This window comes from Globicephala melas, chromosome X (genome assembly GCF_963455315.2).
Source record: "Globicephala melas chromosome X, mGloMel1.2, whole genome shotgun sequence".
Taxonomy (NCBI): Eukaryota; Metazoa; Chordata; class Mammalia; order Artiodactyla; family Delphinidae; genus Globicephala; species Globicephala melas.
The window spans coordinates 122208310-122236063 of NC_083335.1; the positions used below are offsets into that span (position 1 = coordinate 122208310).

General features: G+C 49.3%; 1 protein-coding gene across 1 annotated transcript in view; it reads right to left on the minus strand.

The window, feature by feature from the left end:
• PUDP (pseudouridine 5'-phosphatase) overlaps positions 1 to 27754 on the minus strand; it is a 71115-nt gene that overhangs the window by 24865 nt on the left and 18496 nt on the right. Inside the window, exon 2 of the mRNA XM_030837314.2 lies at positions 12737 to 12955. Within this exon, the coding sequence (XP_030693174.2) occupies positions 12737 to 12955 (219 nt within the window). The remainder of the gene's footprint in view (positions 1 to 12736; positions 12956 to 27754) is intronic.

The window sequence follows — 27754 nt, forward strand, 5'->3', positions numbered from 1 at the left end:
CATCACGGATTTACGGTGAGCCCTAAATCCAATGACTGGTGTCTTAACTCTGTTCCTGCTGTTACAATAAAACACCACAGGCTGGAGGCTCTATAAACAACAGAAATTGATTTCTCACAGTTCTGTGGGCTGGCATTTAGATCAAGGTTCTAGCAGATTCAGTGTCTGCTGAGGGGGCCCTCTTCCTGGTTCACAGACGACTGTGTATGCCCTGTGTCCCCACATGGTGCAAAGGGTGAGGGAGCTCTCTGGGGTCTCTTTCATAAGGGCACTAACCCCATTCATTGTGCTCCACCCTCATGACCTAATCACCTCTCAAAGGGGCCACCTCCTGATACAATCACACTGGGGCGGGGTGGGGGGTGGTGGTTAGGGTTTCATATATTATGAACTTGGGGGTGAGGGGGGATGATTCAGGTCATGGCAACTGGTGTCCTTAGAAGAGGAGAGACACAGACACAGAGGAGAAGCCACGTGAAGATGGAGGCAGAGATGGGAGGGAGGCAGCCAAAAGCCCGGGGATGCCTGGAGCCCCCCGGAAGCTGGAAGAGGCGGGAAGGATCTTCCCCTGGAGTCTCCGGAAAGAGTGCAGCCTGCCCACACCCTGATCTCAGACTTGTGGCCTCCAGAACTGTGAGAGCATAAACCTCTGTTGTTCTAGGCCACCAAGTTTGCAGTCATTTGTTACGGCAGCCACAGAAACTGTGGCCCCAAGGACCCAAGGTAGCAGCACTGGTGGTGGAAACTAGAAGCTGGGGCCTTGATTCTGAGAAGACGACATAATTCATGACTATAAACATGAACGTGTGCTGGCAATGTTTCAGCAATTGTTAGCAATCAAGGGCAGAGCTCAAGAAAGAAAAAGGAAACACACACACACACACACACACACACACACACACACGGGAAGAGAAGCCTAGCAGCTGTTCTCGACATCAGTGGGAAGAGGCTCCAGGAACCTCCAGCTGCCACCTCAGACCCAGAGACCAGGTCACTCCGCTGGGATCAACAGCCAGGAGGTGCGAGGGCGCTGGGAGCTACAGGAGCAGGTTCTCAGAGGGGGGATCTTGACACCTCTCCCTCCTTACAGGAGACCTTTAGCAATGCCCGGATTTTAATGTCACTGTGGATTCCTAAGGAGCGCTTTGGAAAGGCATGATCACAGGGCATGAGTTCACATTCCAGGGCAGATAGGGGAGACAAGGTCCTGCTGACTCACCCTGAGGGTCGCCCTTTCCAGGGTGGATTCTAATTAGGATTCTTACCTAAGTATGGGAGGATGGCGGGGACAACCAGACATTCCACCCTCCTTCCCAGGGCAGGATTTGGAGAACAGGCCCATCAAAGGCAATGACAACTCAAGTGAAGGGTCGCCTTCCAAGACGAGCAAGGCCCAGGAGCCTGAAATTTCCATCCGCCCCATAACACACTAAGAGGGACCTGACACGATGACTTCCCAGTCTACCACTGTATTTAGGGCAGTGGTTCCCCAGCAGAGACATTTTGACCCCCGCCCCCCGGGGCATCTGGCCAAGTCCAGAGACACTGTTTGGTTGTCACAACTGGGGGAGGGGGGGCTCCTGGCTCTGGTGGGTGGAGACCAGGGATGCCGGTCATCATAGGCAGTGCCGTACGCAATGTTCTCAGTCAGGGCAGTGTAGGAATGGCCTAGAAGTCCAGGGGTCAGATTCCTCACTCTTCCGTTTACTTCTCCAAATCTGCATCCTCACCTATAAAATGTGAGTAAGAGCAATCCTGCCTACTTCACAGAACGAGTATAAAAACTGCAGATGATATAAAGATATAGGAAGCATGTTCAGTTTTCAATTTCTACACAAACAGGAGATGATGGAAAGAAAGGTGGGTGCCTTCTAAGCAATTCACATCAAAAATGGATTGATTTCCTTCACCTGATGCGTCCAATAGAGACGAAAGCAGCGGAGTGCATTACTGTGTCTATCAAACTAATCTGAAAGTGATCAGCCCAATTTTGTGAGGACCAGGACAGTCAACTGAGATAATTTTCCACTGTCAACTATTTTTTCCTTGCTGCCATTCTGCAGAAGTTTCAACACTGTGGCCAGAGTTTCTGTGCATGTTGTTTTTCTGGGCATTATCTCAAATATAAAATTCTTTTTTTTTTAATTAATTTATTTATTTTGGCTGTGTTGGGTCTTTATTGCTGTGTGTGGGCTTCCTCTACTTGTGTCGAGCAGGGGGCTACTCTTTGCTGCAGTGCGTGGGCCTCTCATTGTAGTGGCTTCTCTTGTTGCGGACGGAGCATGGGCTCTAGGCGTGCGGGCTTCAGTAGTCGTGGCTCACGGGCTCAGTAGTTGTGGCTTGCAGGCTCTAGAGCGCAGGCTCAGCAGTTGTGGTGCATGGGCTTAGTTGCTTCGCGACATGTGGGATCTTCCCGGACCAGGGCTTAAACCCGTGGCCCCTGCATCGGCAGGCAGCTTCTTAACCACTGTGCCAACAGGGAAGTCCTCAAATATAAAATCCTCGGTGTTATCGCCTATGTCCTCGGGAATGGTCTGGTAAGGAAACAGAAAGTCTTTCCCTGTGTTCCTGTCTAGGCTGCTGCAGACATGCCGAAGGCACCAGCTCCTGGAAGGCTGCAGCAAGCCCCTAGTGAGGGTCCCCTCCTTTCCATGGGTATCTCTCAGAGGAAGACTCTGTGGTGAGGTGCTGGAGCCCCACTCAACATGCCATGACACTGGGACTAAGGTCCCACTGAGTGTGTGCTCAGGGGGGCACGGAAGCAAGGCCCTTCCCCTAGTGGCTGTGTGACTCGGTTTGGGGGAGAGGAGACAGGCACAGCTGTGACATTTACGGAAAAATCCTTTGTACAGCATGCAATTACCACCATTTTCTACCTCGCCTGTCCAGGAACTTTAACAAAATACAACTTCATAATCCGTGAACGGCTTCTGGTATTTAAAAACAGAAACAAAATTATTTTTTCTTTTTTTTTCTTTTTTTTTTTTTTTTGCGATAGGCGAGCCTCTCACTGTTGTGGCCTCTCCCGTTGCGGAGCACAGGCTCCGGACGCGCAGGCTCAGTGGCCATGGCTCACGGGCCCAGCCGCTCTGCGGCATGTGGGATCTTCCCGGACCGGGGCACGAACCCGCGTCCCCTGCATCGGCAGGCGGCCTCTCAACCACTGTGCCACCAGGGAAGCCCGGAATTTTTTTTATTGTGGTAAAATATCATGAAGTTTACCATCTTGTGCATTTTTAAGTGCACAGCCAGTGGCATTCAGGAGCTTCACCTTGCTGTGCAGTGGTCACCACCAGCCATCTGGAGAACCCTCTCACCTCCCCAGACAGAAACTCTGTCCCCAGTGAACACTGCTTCTCCCCCGCCCCGCCCCGGTAACCTTCACACCACCTTCTGTCTCTGTGACTCTGACCACTGCAGCTGACTCCTGTCAGTGAAATAACACAGTATTTGTCTCTTCTGTCTGGCTTCTTTCCCTGAGCACAATGTCCTTAAGGTTCACCCGTGTTGTAGCCTGTGTCAGAATTTCCTCCCTTCTTAAGGCTAAATAATATTCCACTGTAGGAATATAAGACATATTATTTATCCAGTCATCCATCAGTGAATACTTGGGTAGCTTCAAGTTTTTGGCTATTATGAGTAATTGCTTTCCATTCTTTAAAAAATACAATATTTTTTATTTCTTGAAAAGCAAACTGCAGCTGAAATATTTTGTCTGTTGTGCACCGCATCCCCGAAATAATGCTGGGAGCAGATCTTCCAAGATTGAAAATAAATAGACTAATATACAGCTGACCACTGAACAAGAGGGGTTTGAACTGCGCGGGTCCACGTACAGGTGGATGTGTTTCAACAGTAAACACTACAGCGCTACACGGGCCGTGGTGGGTTGACTCTGCAGGTGAGAAGGAAGTGCAGACACGGAGTGCCGACTATAAATTACAGGTGTTGTCCAAGGTTCAAGTGTACCCGTACTATCTGTGCACACACTGCGTCCCCACTGTTGGGTGGGTCGTCTACGGGGAAGCTGTGGGATGCGGGGCAAGCCAGGCGGCCCCCTGGAACCTGGCCGTGTTCACTGGGACGACAGGTCACTCCTCACCCCACACAGGTGCCACCCACCCCGAGTCCGCACCTGTGCAGTCAGCACCTTCTCCTCAGACACCCAGAGCCTGTCCAAGCGGCTGGAAGCCACTCTCCTCAGCTGCCGACGCCCGTGACTAAACCATCATGGCCATCTATCTACCCATTTTCTCTCCACTGAATTGAGAGGTCTTTCAGTAAGGACTTCTTTTATCCGTGATCTCTTCCTCCCAAGTATTTAAAAATCCACAGGGGAACTGCCACACATTTAAAAACAAACTGCAGCTCGTTCATTTGAGAAAAACATTTATGCCCACAGTTAAGTAATAGCTAGAATCGCAGGAAGACAAGACATGTATCTTGTGGCTTAGTCTAGGATGTCTCTGTTACAATTTAGTGACAACTCAGGCACCTGGCAGTCTTTGAATGCCAGAACATTTAAACCAGGAAAAAGGAGTAACGTCCATGTACATCATCAAATAAGTCAGTACTCTACAGGACAAGGGGAATCAGAATTGTAAAGGTCTGTTACTGGAATTACTGACCAGCAAATGATTTTGAAGGAGCGTGGCATCGTGATTGTGGTTTGTTACCACGTCCATACTCAATATTCTCCTTTCACTGCTGTTGTGATTGATTTCATGATGAGAAAAGCTAGGCGTAACCTGAGACTCACACCTTCTCTCTGCATGTGCTGTCTGCTGGATTCTTTTTATGTTTGCAATTCTACAGCTTCGGTGCTTAAGTAATAATGACTCTTGAAACTTCAGTTCCAGTCCTGGTTTGTCAGGTGAATGTTAATTTTTGCCAGTACCACGTCACACTGTCACCTCACATGGGACTGCGGTCCACTGAGACCTTCTGACTCCACCTTAGGTCAAGCCCTCATAGTCTGGTCCTCCTCCCAGCTAACTCTCCCCTGCTGTCGTCATCATGTGCCATAAACCCAGAGGAATTCCCCCCCACCCCGCATAGGTTTCCCTCTGGCACATCATCTCTTCAAAACTCCCACTGGTTCTAGAAGCAGCAGACAGCTTAGCTCAAGACTAAAGACCTAGTCGAGCCGAAGCCCTTGCCTATTTCTCAAGCACATCAGTAAAAGGTTCAGCTTCGAGCCACTTCTATCTCACACGCTCTCCGCAGTTTCCCCAAAGTTCAAGCCCCCGTCCCCAGCACAAAGCTGCCACTGCCCCGAGAACATTCTGCTTTATCTTCCTCCACTCCCCTTCCACCACTCTTTTCTGAATTTCTCTTTCTGATGTAAAACTATATGTTACTGTAGATTTCCACTTAAATGGATATGCACGTATCCTAAGCTGACTATACACACCTTTCTTTAATGTGCCCATGAGCAGCCACCCAGCCCCAGATGCCCTTAAGGACTGAGTAAAGGAAGAGGAAAATTACAGGATGACCCTAAGGAAATGAGTGCCTTCTTGCCAGGACGGTGGGCCGTGTGTTCAGAGAGTGGGGCGGCAGGAGCCGACAATGTCTGCTAATAGCCATGGGGGACTAAGGGCATGAGACACACGAAGAATAAAGTAGAAGAGAGAAGCAAAAGGCAGGGGCTGCGGGGGTGGAGACACATAATTACCCAGGCCAAAGCAGGCTGGCAAAGAAGAAACGGGCTTGGGTAGAAGTGGGACTGGGGCCCACACCACGGAGAGCGGTGTCCACTTCGCGGCCGGGCTGTGGTCATCAGGGGCGCTCCGGAAGAAGAGCACAGGTACCTGCTGTGCCCCGGCAAGGCCCACCCTCCTGCCCAGGGAGTCCCCACGTGTGCCGCTCTCCAGCTTATGTCGGGGGGCCGCACTCCACGGTGGACACGGCCGAGTTCCTGGTTTCCCGAGGTGACCTGGTCTGCAGAGCACAGGGAGGCTCCGCTGATGGGAGAGTGGGGACCGGCCGTCCCCAAGCCGCAGAGGCCTGGGCACCACAGCCTCGGCTGCCCAGGGGGCCGGGGATCAGCGTGCACTTCCGCTCTTCTGCTGGGTGACCTCCAGAGCAGGAGGGGAGAGAAAAACCCGAGGGAGCGCGGTGTGGCGGGGGGGGGGGGGGGCTGGCACCTCCGAGGGGCCCGTGTGACGGGCAGCGCGTGGGCCATCGCTCCTGGGCTCGGCCTTGTCCCCCTCCTGTCCACTGGCCCAGATGCCACGCCCTGGGCTCTTCCGTGGGAAATCCCCCCATCCCAGCCCGTGAAAACGAGCAGGAAAAGTAGAGAGCCAGGCCAACAGGAGAACCTTCCAGGGGGTTTCACACCAGAAGAGGCACCGACTTTATGACTGGCCTTCTACACCAGTTACTCTCGCTGAATTATGCCAAAATACATCATTTCATCCATCTCAAAGAATCCATGACTGAAGAAATGTGCTTCAAAACACAACGGAGGTACTAGCATCCTTCATGGGGACCCTGTTAAAAAGGTTTCCTTACGTCCCATGGCAAAAGTTTTGCTTACGTTAGGCCACATATATTTCAATACTTCTTATCAAAAAGTTGTGCCACGATTCAGAAGACGTCTCTTCCCAGAAAATAATTAGACCTTTCTCTGACCTTCACCCTATATTTCATCAGTAAGGCATGTGGTAAATGCCTACAGAACATACTGGTCAAAAGTATCTCCCTCCTAGATCATTCATGACCCACTTCAAGGAGAGGCATCCACAGCATTCCGTCATTAGGCTGCTGACAGGAAGGTAATCAAGTCACTTGTGCCTGGCCTTCAAGCCCCATGGGCCAGCCCTACCCTCCAAGTGGCTGGACCCAGGCAAGGACACACCCGCATCACTATCAGGGGCTAACTGCCTGGTGCCTGGCCCAAGGAGGGCACACCTACATCATAATCAGGGCCTGCTTCCCCTGGTAACTGGCCCAGGCAGACATGCCTGCATCGTAATCAGGGCCTGCTACCCCTGGCAAACTGCCATGCCTTCCTTGCTAAGTACCTGCTGGGGCCACAGCTCTCACCCTGAACTGAGAGTTTCTTTCTCAAAATGAAGGATATTGAATTCATAATAGACCGTCCCTACAGACAGACTTCTTTTCTAATGAGCTCAAGATGCCTTCCACAACCTAAAATGCCCCACCAGAAAATACCTTCAGAAAGAAAAGAAATGAAAGTCAAGGGTTATGCTATCATCCACAGCTGCGTGATGGTAACAAAGCGGTAAGTGAACAAGATGAAAACCTAGACCTAGAAAGAGGGCAGTGGTGACTTCTTCTAGTTATAGTCACCACACCCTGGTCTCCCCAGGAGGTCACCTTTCCGGTGGAATTCAGGTTTGGCTCAGATAAAAGAGGGGATGGGAGGAATGCAGTAGGGGTGGAAACTAGGGGGCAAAGCACGTCTTTTTGGGTAGACAACTTGATCTCTGTCCTTACTGTTTTTGTGACTAACATGTTACAGAACAGAAGCTCTAAGGAAAGGTGCTTCCTTAGGTTTCCACACAGCCCTTCCTTCGGCTCCACAGCCCATCCTGCCTTTTTCCTCCTGTTCTTCTTCCCCTTTGGGGTGCGTATAATTACCAAATACTGCTTGTCATCCTAACCCACTCAGAACGTCCAGTGGCACCTTCTGACCTCCGTCCCTGGTCTAACCCAGCACCCCAGCACGATTTTAAATGTCTCCTGTCTGGTGCGTTCTTGGGCTTTTCTTTATACTCTTGTCATCTTCTCATGTTTAGCTCACCTCCCAGTTACGTGTGTGCGAACGACCTCATGTTTTCAAGGAGACACTTTAGAACCACTGGTAAGTCCTCACTCTCAGCTGTGAGGCTAGTAAAAGTTTAAGTATACACAAAAATTCTTAGGCTAAAAAGCCAGATTCATGACCTTGATCAATCAGTAAATAAAGAGGTCCTCTACCCCTCTTGTCTAGAAGAGGTGAAGGAGTAGCACAGAAAGAAGAGTCATCACAATGAATAGGGTTAGTGAGTTCTGTAGGACTAAACTGTCTTTGAAGAACCAGTTCCTGCCTCACTTCTACGGTGGAGGTGTCTGGATTCAGTTCTCTTCTGTTGCTACCTACGATTAGCACCCTACTTAACTCATACCTAGTCACTGGGAGAGACAAATGAGGACACTACAATGACTGGATCACCAAGCAGATTTCATAATATAGACTTGTTGACAATCCAGCCAAACAACCAGACTAGCTGAATGAGACACAATATTTTCTTGGAATTGTAGTATAACATATCTCAAGTAAATCTTAGAATATAGGACAAAAATTCTAGAAGGAAAACCACCTGAAAAGCTTGGGGGGATGAGGAAGAAAAAGGGTATTTACATTTCTAAAACATCACAGGCGCTTTGTATGTTAAACCATGAAAGAGACTCCAGGTCAAATATGAACTGTCTAGACAAATCCTTAGCTGGGTTAACCAAGAAAAAAAAAAAAAAAACAGGACTCATAACTACAATCAGAAATGAAAGATGGGACATTAAAACCAATGCCACAAAAATAAAAAGGATTAAAGGAGAATAATATGAAAAATTGTATGTAAACACTGGATAACCTAGAAGAAATAGATAAAGATATACAACCTATCAAGATCAAAGCAAAAAGAAAGAGAAAGTCTGTTCAAACCTCTAACTATTAAGGAGATTAATTCAGTAATGAGAAACCCCCCAACAAAGAAAAGAGGACCAAATGGATTCACTGGAGAATTCTACCAAATTTTAAAGAATTAATACCAATACTCCTCAAACTCTTCTCCACAATTAAAGAAGACGATATACTCCCAAGCTCATTCTATGAGGCCAGCATTACCTTAGTACCAAAGCCAAACAAAGAAACTATAAGAAATTGATACAAATATACTCAGCAAAATACTAGCAAACTTATTTAAATAGCACATTAAAAGGATTATACGTGATGACCAAGGGGGAACACAAGGATGGTTCAACATACGAAAATCAATGTGACGTACCATATTAACAAAATGAAGGACAAAAACCACATGGTCATCTCAACTGATGCAGAGAGAGCATTTGACAAAACTCAGCACCCTTTCATGATATAAACACTTAAACTAAGAATAAAAGAAAACTACCTCAACATAATAAAGGCCATATATGAAAAGCCCACAGCAACATCATTACTCGATGTGAAAAGGCTGAAAGCTTTTCATCTGGGATCAGGAACATGAAAAACATGCTTTCTCTTGTCACTTTTATTCAACACAGCACTGCAAGTCCTAGCCAGAGGAAATCAGGCAAGAAATAAAAGGCATCCACGTTGGAAAGGAAGAAGTGAAGTTATCTGTTCACACATGACATGCTCTTATACGTAGAAAAGATTCCACACACATACTCAAAACTGTTAGAACTAATAAACAAATTCAGCAACGTTGCAGGATACAAAAATCAACATGCAAAAATCAGTTGCATTTCTATACACTAACAATGAACAGCCTGAAAAGAAAATTTAAACGCTTCCATTTACAATAGCATCAAAGAGAAATAAAAGTTAACCAAGAAGGTGAAAGACTTGTACACTGAAATGACAAAACACTGCTGGAAGAAACAAATAAATAAGACACACATAAATGGAAAGACATCCCATGTTCATGGACTGGAAGATCTGATACTGTTATAATGTCCATACTTCCCAAAGTGATCTACAGATTCAGAGCCATCCATATCAAAACTCCAAAAGCAATTTTTGTAGAAATACAGAAATCCATCCTAACATTTATATGGACTCTCAATGGAACCTGAAGCGCCATAACAATCTTGGAAAACAAGAACAAAGTTGGACAATCTCACACTACCTGATTTCACAACACATTACAAAGGTACAGTAATCAAAACAGTGTGGTGCTAGCACAAACACAGACACATAGACCAATGGGATAGAATAGAGAGCCCAGAAAGAACTCCTCACACATATGGCCAAATGAGCTTCAACAAGACTACCAAGACCACTCAAAAATGGGGAAAGGACGGTCTCTTCAACAAACTTGTGTTGGGGAAAGTGGATATCCACGTGCAAGGAACAAAGCTGCACTCTTACTTTATAGCATACACAAAAATTAACTCAAAATGGATTAAAAACCTAAAGGTAAGAGCTAAAACTACAAAATTCCTGAAAGAAAACATGGGGAAAAAGCATTATGACACAGGATTTTTTTTTTTTTTTTGGCAGTATGCAGGCCTCTCACTGTTGTGGCCTCTCCCGTAGCGGAGCACAGGCTCCGGACGCGCATGCTCAGTGGCCATGGCTCACGGGCCCAGCCGCTCCGCGGCATGTGGGATCCTCCCGGACCAGGGCATGAACGTGCGTCCCCTGGATCGGGAGGCAGACTCTCAACCACTGCACCACCAGGGAAGCCCGACACGGGATTTTTTAATATCTTCGATATGACACTAAAGGCACAGGCAAGAGCAGAAACAGCCAAATGGGAGTACATCAACCTTAAAAAGTTCTGTGTATCAAAGGACACAGTCAACAGAGTGAAAAGGCAACCTATGAAATGGGAGAAAATATCTGCAAATCATGTATCTGATAAGTGGTTTATATCCAGAATTTATGAAGAATTCCTAGAACTCAACAAGAAAAAAACAAATAACTCTATTAAAAAATGGGCAAAGGGGGCTTCCCTGGTGGCACAGTTGGTTGGGAGTCCGCCTGCCGATGCAGGGGACGCAGGTTCGTGCCCCGGTCCGGGAGGATCCCACATGCCGCGGAGCAGCTGGGCCCGTGAGCCATGGCCGCTGAGCCTGCGCGTCCGGAGCCTGTGCTCCACAACGGGAGAGGCCACAACAGTGAGAGGCTCGCGTACCACAAAAAAAAAAAAAAAAAAAAAATGGGCAAAGGACTTGAATAGACATTTCTCCAAAGAAGACATGCAAACGGCTAACAACATATAGAACAATGCCTCGCGTCATTAATCATTAAAGAAAGGCAAAATCAAGAGAGAATCACTACACACACAATAGGACAGCTACTATCAAAAAGACAAAAAATGACAAGTGTTGGTGAAAATGTGGAGAAACTGGAACCCTTGTGGGCCGTTGGAGGAAGAATAAAATGGTACAGCCAGTATAGAAGACAGTTATGGTGGAGCTTCAAAAGACTAAAAACAGAATTACCTTATAATCCAATAATCGCACTTCTGCGACCATACCCAAAAGAAAGGAAAGCAAGGTCTTGAAGAAATATTTGTATATACATGCTCACAGCAGTGGTTTTCACAACAGCCAAGAGGTGGAAGCAACAGAGTTATCTATAGACAGATGAAGAGATAAACAAAATGTGGTCCGTACAGTGGAATATGATTCAGTCTTCAAAGGGAGAAAATCACATGCTACAACATGGATGAACCTTGAGGACATTATGCTAAATTTAAAAAGCTAGTCACAAAAGGACAAATACTGCATGAGGCACCTAGAGCAGTTCAAATTCACAGAGACAGAAAGAAGAAGGGTGGGCGCCGGGGGCCGGAGAGGGGGAGGAATGGGAGGTAGGGTTTAATGGGGACAGAGTTTCAGCCTTGCAATGTAAAAAGTTTGAGAGATGGAGTGGTGACGGTTACAAAACAACTTCAACATTCTTAACACTACCGAACTGTACACTAAACATGGATAAGATGGTAAATTTTAAGCTGTTTCTTGTGACATACGGATGTGTTTCCATCACTAAAGTTTGTCAGGATTACTGGGTGTGCAAACAGCCCAGAGGCAGCTGATGAAGGGAGTGTGAATCGCGGTGCTTGTACCCGTGCGTGAGGAGTTAGTGTGTGTGTAATCCAAGAACAGTCCACATGGTTTCTGTGTGACACAGGCAGCGGTATTAGCAGGGCCCTTTGACAGAAAATTCTCTGGTTCCCGGGAATACTCAATCTGCCCCTCTGGATATGTGTACAAATATAGATAACAACACACGTTTCAAAAATGATGATGACTCATATGAATACAATTTTGAATCCAAAATTACTGCTATAACTGTAAACTTTTTCTCCCTTAGCACCAGGAATTCTAAAGACTGAGTTTTCACCTTTTCTCCTAGAAAAATCTTAAAATAATACTTCATTTTTAAGCATTTTTTGTCCCTGTAATCTAGAACATTCTTGACCTTCTCACTTGTAGTAAGAACCAGCAGGCAATTCCATTGTGATCAACCTTCAGTTAACATGCCCCAAGGGAGAAAAATCACCTTCCCTTTCAAAGAAAAACAAGTCAAGAGAGCGATAAAGGCCATACAAACAGACATGTCAGAACAGAATTATGCCTTTAACTTAAAAAAAAAAAAATTAAACTTCTTTGGGGAGATTTAGGTTCTTGCTTATCAACACGTTAAAGTTTGCATAGCTGCTGAAACCTTAGTCGGTGTTATCTGATTGTGAAAAGGAAAAGCCTTCTGTCAGGAATGTAATCTTTACATAATACCCATGCAAACACAATGCAAATGTTTTTGGACCTCAGGAGTCAGTGAAAGGAACGCATATTCTTTTAAGAAGCCTTTAAAAAGACAAGATTGAATCGCAGTACACAACAGCATCCACCAAACTCTCTCTCGAGCCCCTCTGAGCCTCACAAGGAAGAGAATTTTCCAAGAAGTTATCAAGACCAAAGGACAACCCTAGCATGCCCCGCATGAGTCTGTGAGAGTCACTACTAAGGTGAGAGACAGGATGGCAGAGGGCGGCACCTGGCATGAGCGCGGCGGTGGGGAACACCTCCTTCAGCTTCGCCTGGCTGGCTTCCACCAGCTCCTCCTTGGACGTCGGGAGCTGCAGGGTGTCTACGATGATCTGGGCCGCCTCCAACGCTGTCTTACCCATAACAAGGGACTTCACATCCCAGCTGTATTTCTTCCCATAGCGACCGCAGACTGCCTCAAACACCACTGAGTACAGCCGTTCAGTATCTGCAGACACAGTGAGACGAAGACACAGAGGCTTTTAGGGTGCATGCGGTGGTAATGCCAAGTCTACATCAGAGAAGCACGTGTGTTCACAGTGCAGGTCAAGTTCAGGGTAGAAAGCTCTCTCGGGGAGACCTATGGACGTGAGGGAAACGTTCTCAGGCCATGGGGACCAGACGATGCCCTGGGCAGCCTGCTCTCTGCTGCTTGGGAACGTTACAGGCTGGCCCAGAAAGGAAGTCTCTAGTACGGTGAAACTGCCTTGTCTACGCGCACGCACGCATCTGGGCCTGAGCACGCGCTTGACGCCCTGAGCTGGTCCTCCCAAGCGTGCACCGTGACGGCAGCACGCAAGGGTCTATGTGTGAGCCCTCTGCTGTTAGGGATGTGTCCCGAGGAACTACTCCCACCCGGCAGGAGCGCAGGAGCGCCTGGCCTCGGGCGGAGCAGTGAAGTGCCTACGCAAGGACAGAAACTTGTGCGCGGCTCTGAGTAGGAACACACAACTCCTGTGCTTCTCGTTTCCTCTCACGGGACCAGATCCCTCACGGCACTTGTGTCATCAGGCATGGGGGGCGGGGGGCTTTGCCCACCAAGCCTTCCTGCAACAGCGGCGGCGTTTCCTGCAATGTACCTGGATGCTGACGCTCTGTGGTGAAGGGATCATTCCCAGGAGGCCGCCACCCACCCCGTGGCTGCTTCTCCGGCAGCTGACCTGCCCTTCCCCTCCCCACCAGCTAAATGTGTCGTGCTAGGGCCTCCCTGTAGGCTGCTTCCCTGGACAAGCCCTGGACCCTCAGCCCCACGGTGGCATGCTTCAGCCTTGACGATGACCAGCAACAGAAAGAGCTTTTCTTTCTCCTCTGCTTTTCAAGGCAAAATCATCTACAGCTGCGTATCAAGTAGGCTCAGCGCTTTAACTCTTTGGGTCCTCACCGTTCTACCACGGGCTGGATTCTGGCGGGACGGTATAAGACACACAACAAAAAGATCTCAGATATCCACCCTCAGACATACTCGCCAGACTGTGCTTGGGCATGACCCCTGGGCTGGGTAATACATTCCAGCTTTTGTTTCCTTTTCTTTTTTTGGTACAAAAGAAGGTGGGACTTGAGGAAAAGTCTTCCCGGGATCCTTGGTAGAAGCAGCCAGCGTCTGCATAATAGCCTGAGTGGTTCTAGTTTTTCTAGAACCACGCTGCACTTAATCTCCCTGAAGAAGTCCCAGCAAAGAGGGAAGGGCTGGTGCACCCTCCGCCGGACGCTGAGGAGGGCTGCCTGTCACAAGCTCTTTTACATCCTTCTCGCCTGTGAGCGGACACAGAGGGAGGGCTCTCGGGGTCGGTGGGGGGGGGGGGATGGATGCACTGGCAGGGAGGCTGTACATTTTACCGTCTACACGTGAGCACTTTTCTTCTAGCGGTTGAGAGAGAGAGAAAGACTGACAAAAAGACATCGCCGGCACCCAGCGAGTGAGAAACCACTGATGGGTTTGCGAAGGCTAGGGAGTGCCAGGAGAAGCAGCAGAGGCCGGGTGGGGACTTAACATGAGGGACTCGTGGGGAAGCAAGTGGACGGGGAAGGAGAAAGGAGCATGAAAAAAGACTAATTCTGAAGACAGAAAACAGCTGTATTCTTTAAAAACGCTTCAAGCAGCGTTTATTTAAAGCTGAAGCTTTTAACCTAAAAGGCACAGAACGGTGGGATTATAAATCTGCAGGAGACTGTGCCGACAGCCACTTTTCTTCACAATTCAGATAAAATCCCCCCAAACCCTCGGTGGAATAAGCGAGGATCTGAATGCATCGCCAAGCTCCTCAGACCCGGCAATGAGGACGCCCGCTGACGACAGCGTACGATCAATGAAAGGGACAGCGTTTTGAAAGGAAAAGGTTCTCCAGAAGCTAAACTAAAATGAAGCCGCATAAAGTAGCTGTGCTCTGCGCCATGCTTCTGGGTTATTTTTCACAGGAAACTCACGTGGTTTTCCACAGGCTACGTGCACACAAGCTGCTCCCTTACTCAGGTGTGTTAGGAACATACTGCAGGTACACGAGAACCTCAGCCCTGGGCGGTGGGGGGGATAGGATCCAGGCAGCAGTCCCAGCAGGTACAGATGAAGGGATCAGGCAGGCAGTGACACGAGGGCATCGGATTGGGCGGGGGGCAGTGCGGGAGGTGAGCGGACAGACTCAGCCCAGAGGTTGGTATTTTCATCCGAGCTGCGGGCTGGGTCCCCAGGTGGGAAAACAGAAGGCACTGACGTTTAGGGTCACTGAACTGTTACTATAAAAGGCATCACCACACCTGGAAGGCCTCTCTGTTTCGTCTGAGGCTGAGCTTCTGTCGTTGTACCATGCTTAGCAACAGCTTTTATCACCGAGAACGTATTTAAATGCTGGCTGAGTCCACCCCAGACTCAGGACGGTACCGTCTGTGTCTCAGCTTATGAAGACGGAAGGGGTGAGCGTATTTCCCCACTTCTCTCTTGCACGAAGCTGCACCTAATCCAGTTCTAAAGGCATGATCTGCATTATCTAATAGCAAAACCCCTCAATCAACCCGAGAGTAAGAAGCATGTAGGGTAAGAGCTGGCTTGGTTTCTCTGCCCACCCCATCTCCACTTCTGTACCACATGGACACAAAGCAAGGGCGTCCTGATCCGAGAGGAGCAGCGAATCCCCAGCCTGGCCACGCTCTGGCTGGACGTCCCAGGAGGAGCTGCTTCGCCCCGGTGACCTGCGGCTTCTGCCGGGGGCACCGTGGGGAGCAGCGGCCGCCTGCAGGCCCAGGCGTGCCAGAGGACTCTGGGCTGGGAGCCGGCCCCGCGCTCGGAAGCCCGGCTGGCCTGGGTTGGAGGCCCTGCCCCGCAGCTGGCCAGCCGCTGGGAACTCAGGACATGTGCTCAGCACCCCACTGGGCCTTAGCTTACCCGTCTGCACCCTGGGGGGTCTTCCCACGGGCACACACCTGCTAGGCGCCTGCGTCAGCTGAGCGGGTAACCGGCGCGCAGCTGTGAGCACGGCGCCCGGCCCTGCCTCCCCGCCTCTAGGGCCGTCTGGGGCACACGTGCCCTGCAGCGGCTCCGCGGAAGGCGGTCAGGGAGCATCTGTGAGCTCAGAGGAGACGACGAGCTCTGCTTTCCCTGCCTGCACACCACAGCTCCCAAAACGGCAAGGGCTGCTGCATCTGACAAGTCACAGGGCCTCGTTCCGGGTGCTTTACTTTAAAAGGAAGTGGTAACCATTTGGGATTCCCTCCCACAGTGTTACACATTCCCTAGCTTCACAAATACTTGTTAACTGACCGCCCGGCCTAGGACAGGCACACTGACGCCGTGTCCCCAGCCCCATGATCCATAAACTTCCGGAAACGGAAAAGCTCTCATTTAGCAAAAACAGAGTCAGTTTTAAGGTTTAATATTTGGGACACTTAGCGTGAACCTTCTTGCGCTTCCCTGTACAAACACCAACAGGCTTTGGATTACGGATGCTGCCCCAGGCCACCGCCGCCGCCCCCCCACAGAGCATACATATCATGGAATCAATGCATTCCACTTTAAAATAATAATTTAAAAATCAAAATACAACTGGCTCCTCCGGTTTTGGAAACGGACTGTGGACCCACATTGATTACCGCTCTCCAGTCAACTTACACCTTCCATATCCTGTACACCTTGAACAAAGTGAGATAATGCTTCTCAGAACTTAATATATCTTGAGAATAGTCTTACTTTCCAATTACTAAGAAAAAAAAAAGGAGGGCGAAGGTGACCTAAAGACACTGTTTTGTGCTACAGATAGTTCCTTAACGATACAAGATACCTTTCCACGTGGAAAGGCAGAAGGGCCCATCTCGGGCTAAAATCAAACTGTCACAGTCTGGCAAACAGGGAGTTGTAGAAGGGGAAGCAGACTGATGTAGCCGGCTCCATGCTTCCTCTCACCCAGAAATGGAGCAGTCTTCTTCAGTGTGGTGAAAGCTACATAGTTTACATGTGAAACGGCTTTAACGATAAAAAGGCAGCGCACGGTACATTCTGATCAAAGTGGTGGTGCCACTCTTCTAAGCCACCGTGGTAGTTAGTACACAGTAGGTAATCAATCACTGAATACACTCCTTGAAAACATGCACTTCTTTTGTTCACCTACCACTCGTTTCCCTAATCCACTGGTCCTCAAAGTGTGGTCCCTGGACCAGGAGAGTCAGGAATGCAAATGCTTGGGCCTCAGCCCAGACCTACTGAGGAGAAACTGGGTGAGGCCCCACGCTGTGACCCCAGATCTGCTGTGTGTTTTATCAACCCCCCCTCCCACCAGCAGGAAACCAGGGTGTGCGTGCCTAACACAGGGGAGAACCACTGACCTGACCTGTTTTTACCAAAGCCCAGTGCTCTGCAGTCAGCGATTTTAAAACCAGATCAAGTTTAACCAAGAAAAGCTTGATTTTAACGATTACACACATAGATCTATTAGCAGAAATTAAAGAAAAAATAATCTATTTACACTTTCCTCTGTATTGCATCCCATGCATACTTAAACTTTTTTTTTCTTTTGAAGAAACATGTAGCTTGCAGTAAACTACAGACAACTTGATGGAACATACTATACTGAAAGGATTAGTGAACTGGTTCATCTCTCTCCCAAGTGGAAATCGAGAAGAAGAAGGATGTCTAGCCCTGGGACCACAGAACAGGAAGCAACAGCTGTTGCCGGGGCCCTCGGTTTGAGAACTACTGAGACCGACACACTTGCTCTCTGCGCTTTCTAGCAGGGGGTCCTTGATTTCCTCCAGTGATGAAGGACCTCACTGGAAAATAAGCGTCCGTTCCCAAAAACGGACTCTTCGGTCAAGCGGCACAGCCATCCTACGGCCTAGGCTCTAGATGACGAGAGCCTGCAGACGTGGCTGGTTCTTCTCAGGAAGACAGGAGATGAGCCATCCGACCCGGCGGGCTCTGCTGTCAGGGGCTGCCCAGGGCTCTTCTTGACTTCTCAGGGCTCCCCAGCTTGCTTAATAATTTCTAGCACACTCATGGCGAAAAGTGTTTCTGCAACAGCTGTCTGCTGCTGTTCTCCATGCTCCCAGCACACGGCACGAAGCCCAGAGCCTCTATCGGCGCCACACTTGGTTCCGAGTTGCCTCTGCCGTACACCTGCCGGGCCAGCTGGCCAGGGCGTCTACCAGCCTCACCGGCCGCTGTGACGAGCAAGGCCAAGGCGGAAGAAGGTACCTGCTAAAAGTGCCGGTCACCCCAGGTGAGGCGGAAGGGCACCGGTGGATCCGGAGGAAGGCAGAAGAAGGTGTGGACGTACCAGGTTCTGAGAGGGGCTGGCAGGGACACAGCCTGAGGCAGGAGGCCCTACAGGACAAAAGGCCCTTCCGGGAGCCAAGAAGGACCCGCCGGTGGTGAGCGCTAGTGGAGGCGCCTACGCCTAGCTCTCCGCGGGAGGACTCGGCCAGCGCTTGGCTGAGCAGCGGCAGAAAGGCCGGCAGGGTAGTGGACAGCCCTCCCGGGAAGGGGGCCGGCAGGGTAGTGGACAGCCCTCCCGGGAAGGGGGCCGGCAGGGTAGTGGACAGCCCTCCCGGGAAGGGGGCCGGCAGGGTAGTGGGCAGCCCTCCCGGGAAGGGGGCCGGCAGGGTAGTGGACAGCCCTCCCGGGAAAGGGGCCGGCAGGGTAGTGGACAGCCCTCCCGGGAAGGGAGCCGGCTGCAGGGACCGCCTGGTGGAGGCTGCAGGGCGGGGACCCAGGAGGTGGCTACCATAAGCGGGGCATGCGGCATGGCTGGTTTGGGGGCGTATCTATCCGGCTTTCCCTGGCCCATCCCACGTGGGAAGCTGCAGGCACAGAGCACTGATCGCTGCAGGGTCCGTGGTCCGGACGCTCAGGAGGCTGTGGGTCGGTGCACGGCTGGCACGTCCCGTCTCTCGAGCGTAAGGCGTCTGCCAGCTGCTTGCTTTCTCACTCTTGGGAGTCCAAGGTCCAGAGGCCACTGTCCTCCGAGTCAAGACAGCCACCCAGCAGGCTGCGCCGGCCCGAGAAGGACAAGGGTCCCACCCGCAGGGGTCAGACGGCTCCGTCTCCAGGACAGGACGCCACTGTGGAAAGCCACCGGGTGAGCAGAGCAGCTATGGAGACTGTGCGAGATGCCCCAAACATTCCAGTCCCATTAGGGGAGACAGGCACTGAGCCGGTCAAAGACCCTGGGCCACACGCTGGACCCACGGGCCCTGCATGGATGGCCCTATGTCTCCTCCTGGCCACCTGACCCTCCACAAACCCACCCTCAGCATGTTCCAGGCTGGAGGTAGGACCCCACTCCCTCCCTAGCTCCGTTCACCTCTCCCCTGGGTGAAGCATTCCTCTTCACACAGGTGCATCGGGCACATTCTCTGTGAGAGGCACTGAAAAAACGTGGTTAAGTGAGACAGAAGCATCCTTGCCAAGTTAAATACAGAACTCAGTGATTGAGACTGAAAAGCTTATTAAAGTTTGCTTGGGGGAAAAAAAAAAAAAGGAACACCCAAATACCTGCAACGGTAAAGGGAAGCTTTGCAGAAAGAGTGGTAGAGAAAAGGCAGTATGTAAATCAGAGTATTTCTCTCAGCTCAGAACTACTGATATGTGGCCCTCTGCTAACCGCAAGGACCTGGACGTCCAGGAATGTCCTCTCAGACCTGAAAACGGATGCCAGGCAGAGGCTACGTTAGACACCGAACGCAGAGGCCTGGCATTCTGGGGAGGAGAAAGAAAACAGGACGAGGAGAACACAGATGCCGCCTCTAGCAAACACTGCAAGTCTCCAGGCGCTGAGGGCACTCGGGTGCGCTCTCCAGGGGCCACCAACACTGCGTGTTGTTTATACACACAGGAGAGGCTTTCCTAGTCTGTGTGGCTTAACCTTTACAAATGAGCTTGCATGTAAGAGGGAACAGGGCCTCGTGTTTAGGAATGTACAAGACCGAAACCAGTAATTAACAAGCATGAAATTACCAGTCCTGGTAATATGTGCTTCAAATTAGCAGCCTGCTTTCTCTAGCAGGCTTAGAGGAAAAGTATTTAAGGGTCTGATGTACTGTTTCCTGTAGCTGGAAGCTATCAGTTTTCAACTGTAAAGAAGAAATAATAACTCCTTAAAATGAAGATCGGTAATAACAATTTAACTGGGTGATCACTTGTAAAGTAAAAATCTTGATTAGTATTCAGCATGATTCACTGGTGGGGTCAACTATTCCCTTTAATAGGTATGGGTATTAGTCAAGAATTTTTTTTTCTAGTAATCCATAATAAAGTTTAAGGAAATCATTTTAAAAATGAACTGGTTCAAAAAATGTTGCTGGATCATATGTTATCTCTATGGAAACATATCTGTACTGGAGGAAAAAAAATGAACACTGACCCTTAGACTCGTAAACCTAAATGTAAACCCAAAGCTATAAAACTTCTGGAAGAAAATACAGGAGACCATCTTTGGAACCATGGGTTCTACGAAGGCTTCATACACAGAACACACAGTAAGAACCCTAGAAGAACACATGGATAAAGGGGCTTTCGTCAAAATTAAAGGACCCCAGGAAGAAAAGGCAGGCCACAAAGTGAGAGAAAATACACACACACACACAACTTACATGCAGAATCTATAAGGAGCCACACTTTACAGCTTAGTGGTGACACAAACAACCTGCAGTAGAAAGAATAGCAGCCCCGCAAAGATGCACGTGCCCTGATCTCCAGAACCTCTGAGTAGGCTTCATGGCAAAATGGACCTCGCAGGTGTGTTTAAGCAAGAGTCCTGAAGTGGGGAGATGACTCTCCAGGATCACAAGGATCCTTCCGAGAGGCAGGCAGGAGGGTCAGAGTCAGAGGAGATGTTGAGGGCAGAAGCAGAGGTCAGGCAATGCAGGGTCACAAGAATAGGAAGGTGGGTGACCTGCAGAAGCCGGAAAGACAAGAAAACACTCCTCTAGAGCCTCCAGAAGGAATGCAGCCCTGTCAACACCTAGATTTTAGCCCAGAAGGAATGCAGCCCTGTCAACACCTAGATTCTCCCCCGTCCAAGACTGCTTGTGGATTTCTGGCCTCCAGAGCTAAAAGATATGTCACTTTGTGTTGTTTTAAGCCACAGGGTTTGTGATAATTTTTTACAGCAGCAATAAAAGTAATACACAGCCCAACATAAAAACCACTTTGGATAACAGTCTGGCAGTTTCTTACGAAGTATACAACTATCATACAACCACTAGCAATAAAAAGGAAAAAAAAAAATAACATGCAATCCCATGAATGAGTTCAAAAACATGATGCTCAATGCAAGAAGCCAGATGAAAAAAGGAGTACATTCTGTATGATTCCATATAAAATCCCAGGAAGTGCAAACTCATCTGTAGTTTCAGGAGACTGACAGTTACCATGGCAGGGGCATGAACAGAGAGGGATCGCGGAGGGCCACAAAGATACTCGTGGGAGCTGTATCCTTACATTCCTTACCTTGAGTGTGCACATGGTATCGCGGGAATTACATGCTAAAACTGATCCATCTGTGCAGCGTAAACTACCCGTGAAGTCCAATGTGATCAAAGTGTCCTGACTAGACTTCTCAAGGTCTGCTCAGAACAAGGAGAACCAGTGTTTGCAGCACAAGAAAATGAAGATGTACCTGGAATTCCAGGCGGCCAGACTGTTCCTGAACACAGAGACACTCCTGGGGTCAGCTAATCAGTATGAGGACGTGGGGACAAAGGACAGGGTGCGTGAGACGGCTCTCAGTCAACCAAAAGGAAGGCTGTCTTTTAGAAAGCGTGACGTCTGTGCCCAAGGAGGGAAGACTTAGCAGCGTTGTCCCCTATCTTTGGCCTAGGAAGAGAGCAAGACTTTCTCAGGATTTAAGGTATAAAATGAGCTTTCCCTGAGGAGACACCATCTTGATGGATGCGAACAATGGCCTCTGAAAAATAAAACTGGAAAGACTCCTACCTCACTCCTTACTACTGAAGTAAATGAAAAGGCCATACATCACAGTCGGAGGTCAGGGCCTGACTCTACCCAAGGGATGCAGGCCGGGAAGACCATCCTAAGAGGGCCGACGAGAGGCTCATGCTGCCTGCCGAGGGGCACCGACAGGCAAGGGAGGTAGCTGCTCACACACAGTGTGCGTGTCCCCTGAATTCCTATGTTAAATGCTAATTCCCCATGTGATGGACGCTGCTAGGAGGTGAGGCCTTTGGGAGGTGGTGAGGTCATGAGGGAGGAGCCCTCCTGAATAGGATTAGGACCCTCCTAAAAGAGACCCAGAGAGAGAGTCCCCCAACCCCTTCTGTTACGTGAGGACACAGAAGGCACTGTGAACAGAGATCGGACCCTCCGCAGACACCAAATCCGCCTGACCTTGGTCTTGGACTTCCCCAGCTCCAGAACTGTGAGAAAAACACGTGTGCTGTGTAAGCCACCCAGTCTGTGTACTTTTGTTAGGGCAGCTGGAGCAGACTGAGGCAGAGTGATGGCAGGACTCCCTCACACACGGAAGGACTGGAGAAGGACAGGCGGGCACTGTCCCACACGACGAGCAGTCAAGAAAAACGTGATCTCTGCAGTAGCTACCAGTTCCAGCGCCCCGGATGCCAAGTACGAACAATGATGAGTCTTCCAGGCAAATCCCAGATGCCCCTGCACACCTGCCAGGTCAACTCCAGGTGTCCCAAGTTAGTCAAGGGGTGTGGACAAACGGCCTTCCACCTACCCACCCCCATAATCACACTGAAGCACTTCACGTGGAAAACACAGGAAAAACAATTCCTCTCCTCGTTTTTGTTCTTGTTTGTATTTCGGCAAAGGCACAACATAGACAAAGAAGGTAAAGAACAACAACTCAAGCTTCTCTGCAATATTTTACTCAGACTGCGGCGAGGTAACAGAAATGCCCAGCTACGCTTCGTTCCCCAAAGTTGTTTTCTTTATCCATTCCACCACTGAAACTGGTGATGTATCCCCTGCATCTAGGCTTTCCCTTGTTCACTGTCTCTGCTTTTCGATCACCCATCCTGTGGCCCTGGTCTTCCTCCCACCCTCAGAGACACTGAAAGTGACAGGAAAGGCGAGGCATTGGCGACGGCCGGCCCTGGAGCCAGAGGCAGTGGTGGGGATACAGAACGGGCCCCAAGAAACAGAAGAGTAGGGCGGGCAAAGTCGGAGGCAGGGGGGCAAGAAGCACAGAGGACGTTTACTGAGCCCTGACAAACTGCAAGATTAGGAGACATACCTTCTAAAATGGGGAGAAGTTCAGGGAAGTAAGTGTAGAATTTGGTAGTGATGATTAAGGGCTTTTCAAGTTAAAAATCTCCCAAACTCATCCATGGAATTCACTTTACAGTTTACCGATTATTTTGTGATATTTAACAGTATGTTACTGATACAGAAATGCTATCAGGACAGCTTAAAAATATGAGATTCTTTTTAAACTTTTTTTTTTAACTTCTATTTTTAAGCTTTTAAACAAGGCATACTGAGTTTCCATGACTTCTTCCAGGTCAGCGAGCTCACCTAGGGCCCATCCAGGGCTGAAACCACGGTCTGCGTACGAAAATCCCAGGAGCTCCGAACTTTAACTTGGCCTGGCACATGCTCCTACAACTCACGGGTGCCGGGCACTCTGACTTCAGCCGCGGTTCTGCCAGGTGTGGGACCCTGACCAGCGGCACGGGCCTCACGTGGGAGCTGGTGGGAAATGCATTCTCGGAACCGCTCCAGAACCACAGAGCCTGGGGCGCCAGCAATGTGTGTTTGCACAAGCTCTCCACAACAGCCTGATGCCTGCTCGAGGGAGAGAAGCACGGACCGAAGTTTCGTTAGCATTCCTGGCAATGAGATGACACACAGTGTCTCCTATCATCACTACGGCTACTAAAGTAATTAGTAATAGCCAACAATCAATCACTGGGCACCTCCCATGGGATCTGTGTGTCCCTGAGATCCATGACAACCCTCCTGATATGTACAGGATTACGCCATCCCCAATTTTTAGATGGACAGACTGATGCTTGGGGTACATGGTCCATGACCAAACAGGAGGTAGAGAAGGAGTCAGCCTACCCTCTTCGCATGTGCTGACTCATGCTCTCAGTCGCTACGCAAACCCGTGTCTCCTAGGAGGAGCTCGTGTCTGCCAACACCTGGCTCACAAATTTTCATCCCCATAACCCTGTACACCCTCACTTTGCAAACCTAAGCTCCGGGTTTTGGACGTGTCCCTGTTTCCCGCCTTCCTGTTGCAAAAGACGAATCTAGAAGCTTATGGCAGCACCACTTCTGTGGGGCACTGGCTGACCGTGAAGACACCTTATTCAGGTGAGGGGATTCAGTGAAATGGTTACCAGTCCTGCCCTGAGCAAGCTGTCAGCTGAGGGCTTGTCAAAGGTAAGATCTCTCCAAGGTTTCTCTTAAGACTTGGAGCAGAATCGACCAAACGTGGGCACAGAGGGTTCCACGAGGTCACTGATTCCTACAGGGACCTGTGGCTCGGGACACCAGCCTGTTCCTTTCCTGCAGAGAACCTACCACCTTACACCAAAATTTTCTATGAGTGCAACCCTGGGCTCTTCCACCTGGTAGAGTAAACACAGGCAACAGCGTCCGGCAAAATCGAACAGCATCTGTAACTGAAGAAGCAAAAGGAAGATGCTGTTTTCACTCGTAGAAGGCAGAGCCGCTTGAGAAACGCAAGACCAAGGCTGAGTCGGAACACCACATACAACACGTCTTTTTGTGCAGGGAAATCCAGGAGGTGGGCATGTGAGTTCCACGTGCCCGTCGCTTGACCAGGGGAAAGCGGGCTACCCTCAGGCTCGTGACAGTGGGGGTCCCCCATCAGGCTACTGAAAATTCGCCCTGGAATCTGGAGACTGAGGGAGAGCTTGCCTCAGTTACAGGAGTGGAGGCTGGGCTGAGGGCAGAGTGGAGGGGACTGTGTCCTCCCCGGAGTGAGATGCTGTCTTGCCAAGCACGGCATCCTGGGGACCCTGGAAGCCTCGGGAAGCTCTCTGCCCACGGAGGAGGTGCCGTGAGTGGGGACAACCAGGATTCGCGTGCTGGCCTTGCTGCTTCCTGAAGGTGTCCCCTTGTCAAAGGGACAAGCGCACTGGAAACTCAGTTTCCCTGTCACCCAAGGCTGTGCGGGGGGGATGAAAGGTGCCATCAGATGTAAACTGTCCAGAGCGGAGTTATGTGCTCCGTCAAGGGTGTTCCCATGAGATGCAGCAGGAGATGGAGAAGGGCAGGTAAGGCGGGGCTTTTCCGGGAGGGTCTGTCTGCAGAGGGTACATGTGAGGACATCCGGGGAGAGGGGACGGTCCATAACAGAAGCACAAGCAACAGGAGAAGGGGCCCCCGGCTGGGCCTTGTCTTCGGGAGGACATGCCGTGCCTTTCATGTCCCCAGTCCCCTCTGTCCCTGGACGCAGGGCACGGGGAGCAGCAGCATGGGATGGCACAACTTTCTCCAGGGAGTTTCAGGAGTCAGGCCTGCAGGCCACGCTCCTCTGCTACTTCTCATTATGGGGCAGTGGGCTCGAAGGGGCGATTTCAGAGTAGAGCAGGTGGCCTGGCCCCCAAGGGGATGCCCACCCGGTGCATGGACAGGACAGCGAGGCTCCTCGGAGGGAATGGCCCGCAGGGAGGCGGCTGGGGGCGGGGCAGAGGCACGTGGAAGGGGCTGGGGCTGGGGGAGGCCCACGTGGCTGACAGAACGACGGGCCTGCTCCCTCTGAGGGCGCTCTATGTGCCACGCAGTGCGGGGGCCCCTCCTGCAGCTGTGCGATGGCAGGGAGGATAAAGAGACCCTGGTGTGGATTCACAAATTCGAGAGAGCCATAAGGTCTTCCAGCTGAGCTCTCCAAAGAAGACTGAGTCTTAAATCCTGCAGATACTGGGATTAAGATACTGTTTTTACAAACTTATGGTTACCAGGGGGGAAGGCGGGGAGGGACAAATTAGGAGCTTCGGATTAACACATACACACTACTTAAAAAATAGATAACCAACAAGGACCTACTGTACCGTACAGGGAACTCTACTCAGTACTCTGTAATGACCTACATGGGAGAAGAATCTAAAAAAGGGTGGATATATGTGTATGTATAACTGATTCACTTTACTGTACAGCAGAAACTAAGAACACTGTAAATCAACTATACCCCAATAAAAATTAAAACAACCAAACAAGATACTGTTTTTACATTCACTGGCGCAGAAAGCTGATATACCTAAAATGAGGAAAGAACCCATATAGACACTGAGTGAATCACTCTACGCTATATATGTGACCACATGTGCAGAAACGGCTTTTCCAGTTAGTTTTTTCTCAGCACAGATGGTGATGACCTCTCCCTCTCCTCTCCTGTATCCTTCCTTCCTTTCTCACATTTCCTACGTGGATGTTTCCAAGCAGAATCTCAGAAGGTGCAGAGGCTGACTGAAGACTGCCTTCCTGTTTCCTGTAAAGAGTCAGCAAGCACTGCATGGGACAGCACATTTATCAGGCCCTGTTTCTGAATCACGGCTCCATCAGCATGCGTCATCCTGCTACAGATTCTGTGCGGGGCCACACCGGCCTGAGCATGGCTGAGCGTGAGGGTGTAGGGCTCCAGGGCTGTGCCTCCCTTACACTTGGGATGCCTGGGAAGACTGGGCCCCCATGGCGGGCTCAGGTTTGGATTCTGACCACCAACTTACACACTAAAGTATATTCAGAAGGTACAATGTAAGACAGCGTATTCAGAGTACGTAACCGCCCTTGCTGTGGAGCCCACGCAAAACTGCAATAGTGGATCCGGGTATAGGCAATGCTCAATGACTTTCTCCAAAAAGACTTCTCCTAAGGTCAAACTGAAACTATTACTAGAGTCAGGTTATGATTTTGTATCTATTTCCCTTCTCAATCAACTTTATTTTCCATATTTGAATACAACTTACCAAACCTAGAAAAGTTCTAACTTGAAGGTGGCATGCATCCCAGGAACTATAATAACTTTTTACTTTTTGTTTTGCAAAGTATCATCAAGCAAGATTTGGAAACACTTAAAAATGCAGTACGTTTTACACATGAGTGTTTCTTGATTCACTACCCAATGACCGATTCAAGAATTTCCCTGGCAATCTTACTAAATTATGCTAAAATTATGCTAAGTTACTTTAAAATGAGATGAAGGATAGGGATGCTATAAACCCTTTTTTTTTCTTTAATTCCTTGAAGTGATGGTTTACAATCAGGGGTGATTCTGCACTTGGGGGACATAAAAGACAAGATAAATGTGTTTTGCTTGTGAATCACTTTTTCCTATCTGATTTAAAAGATAACTGCATAAAGCAATAATTATAAATCTCTGTTGATGGGCACATAACGTATGAAGATGCAATCTTTACAGCAATAACAGCACAAAGGAGGATGGGAAAGGAGATACACAGGACCAATGTTTTTGTATACTATTTAAATTAAGCTGGTATTAACGCAAACCAGATGGGTGTAAGTTGTTAACTGTAAATACTCAGAGCAACCACTAAGAAAATAACTAAAAAAAAAAAAGATAAGACAAGAGAATTTAAAATGTACACTAGAAAATCTATCTGGTTAACATAAGAGAAGGAAGGCAGTGATGAAGGAATAGAGGAACAAAAGAAAAAGACATGGATTTGTTCGTTTTATTTTTTTGATTCCACATATAAGTGAAAACCTACATTATTTGTCTTTCTCTGCTTTACCCTCTAGGTCTATCCATGTTGTTGCAAATGGCAAAATTTCAAACTAATATAACAC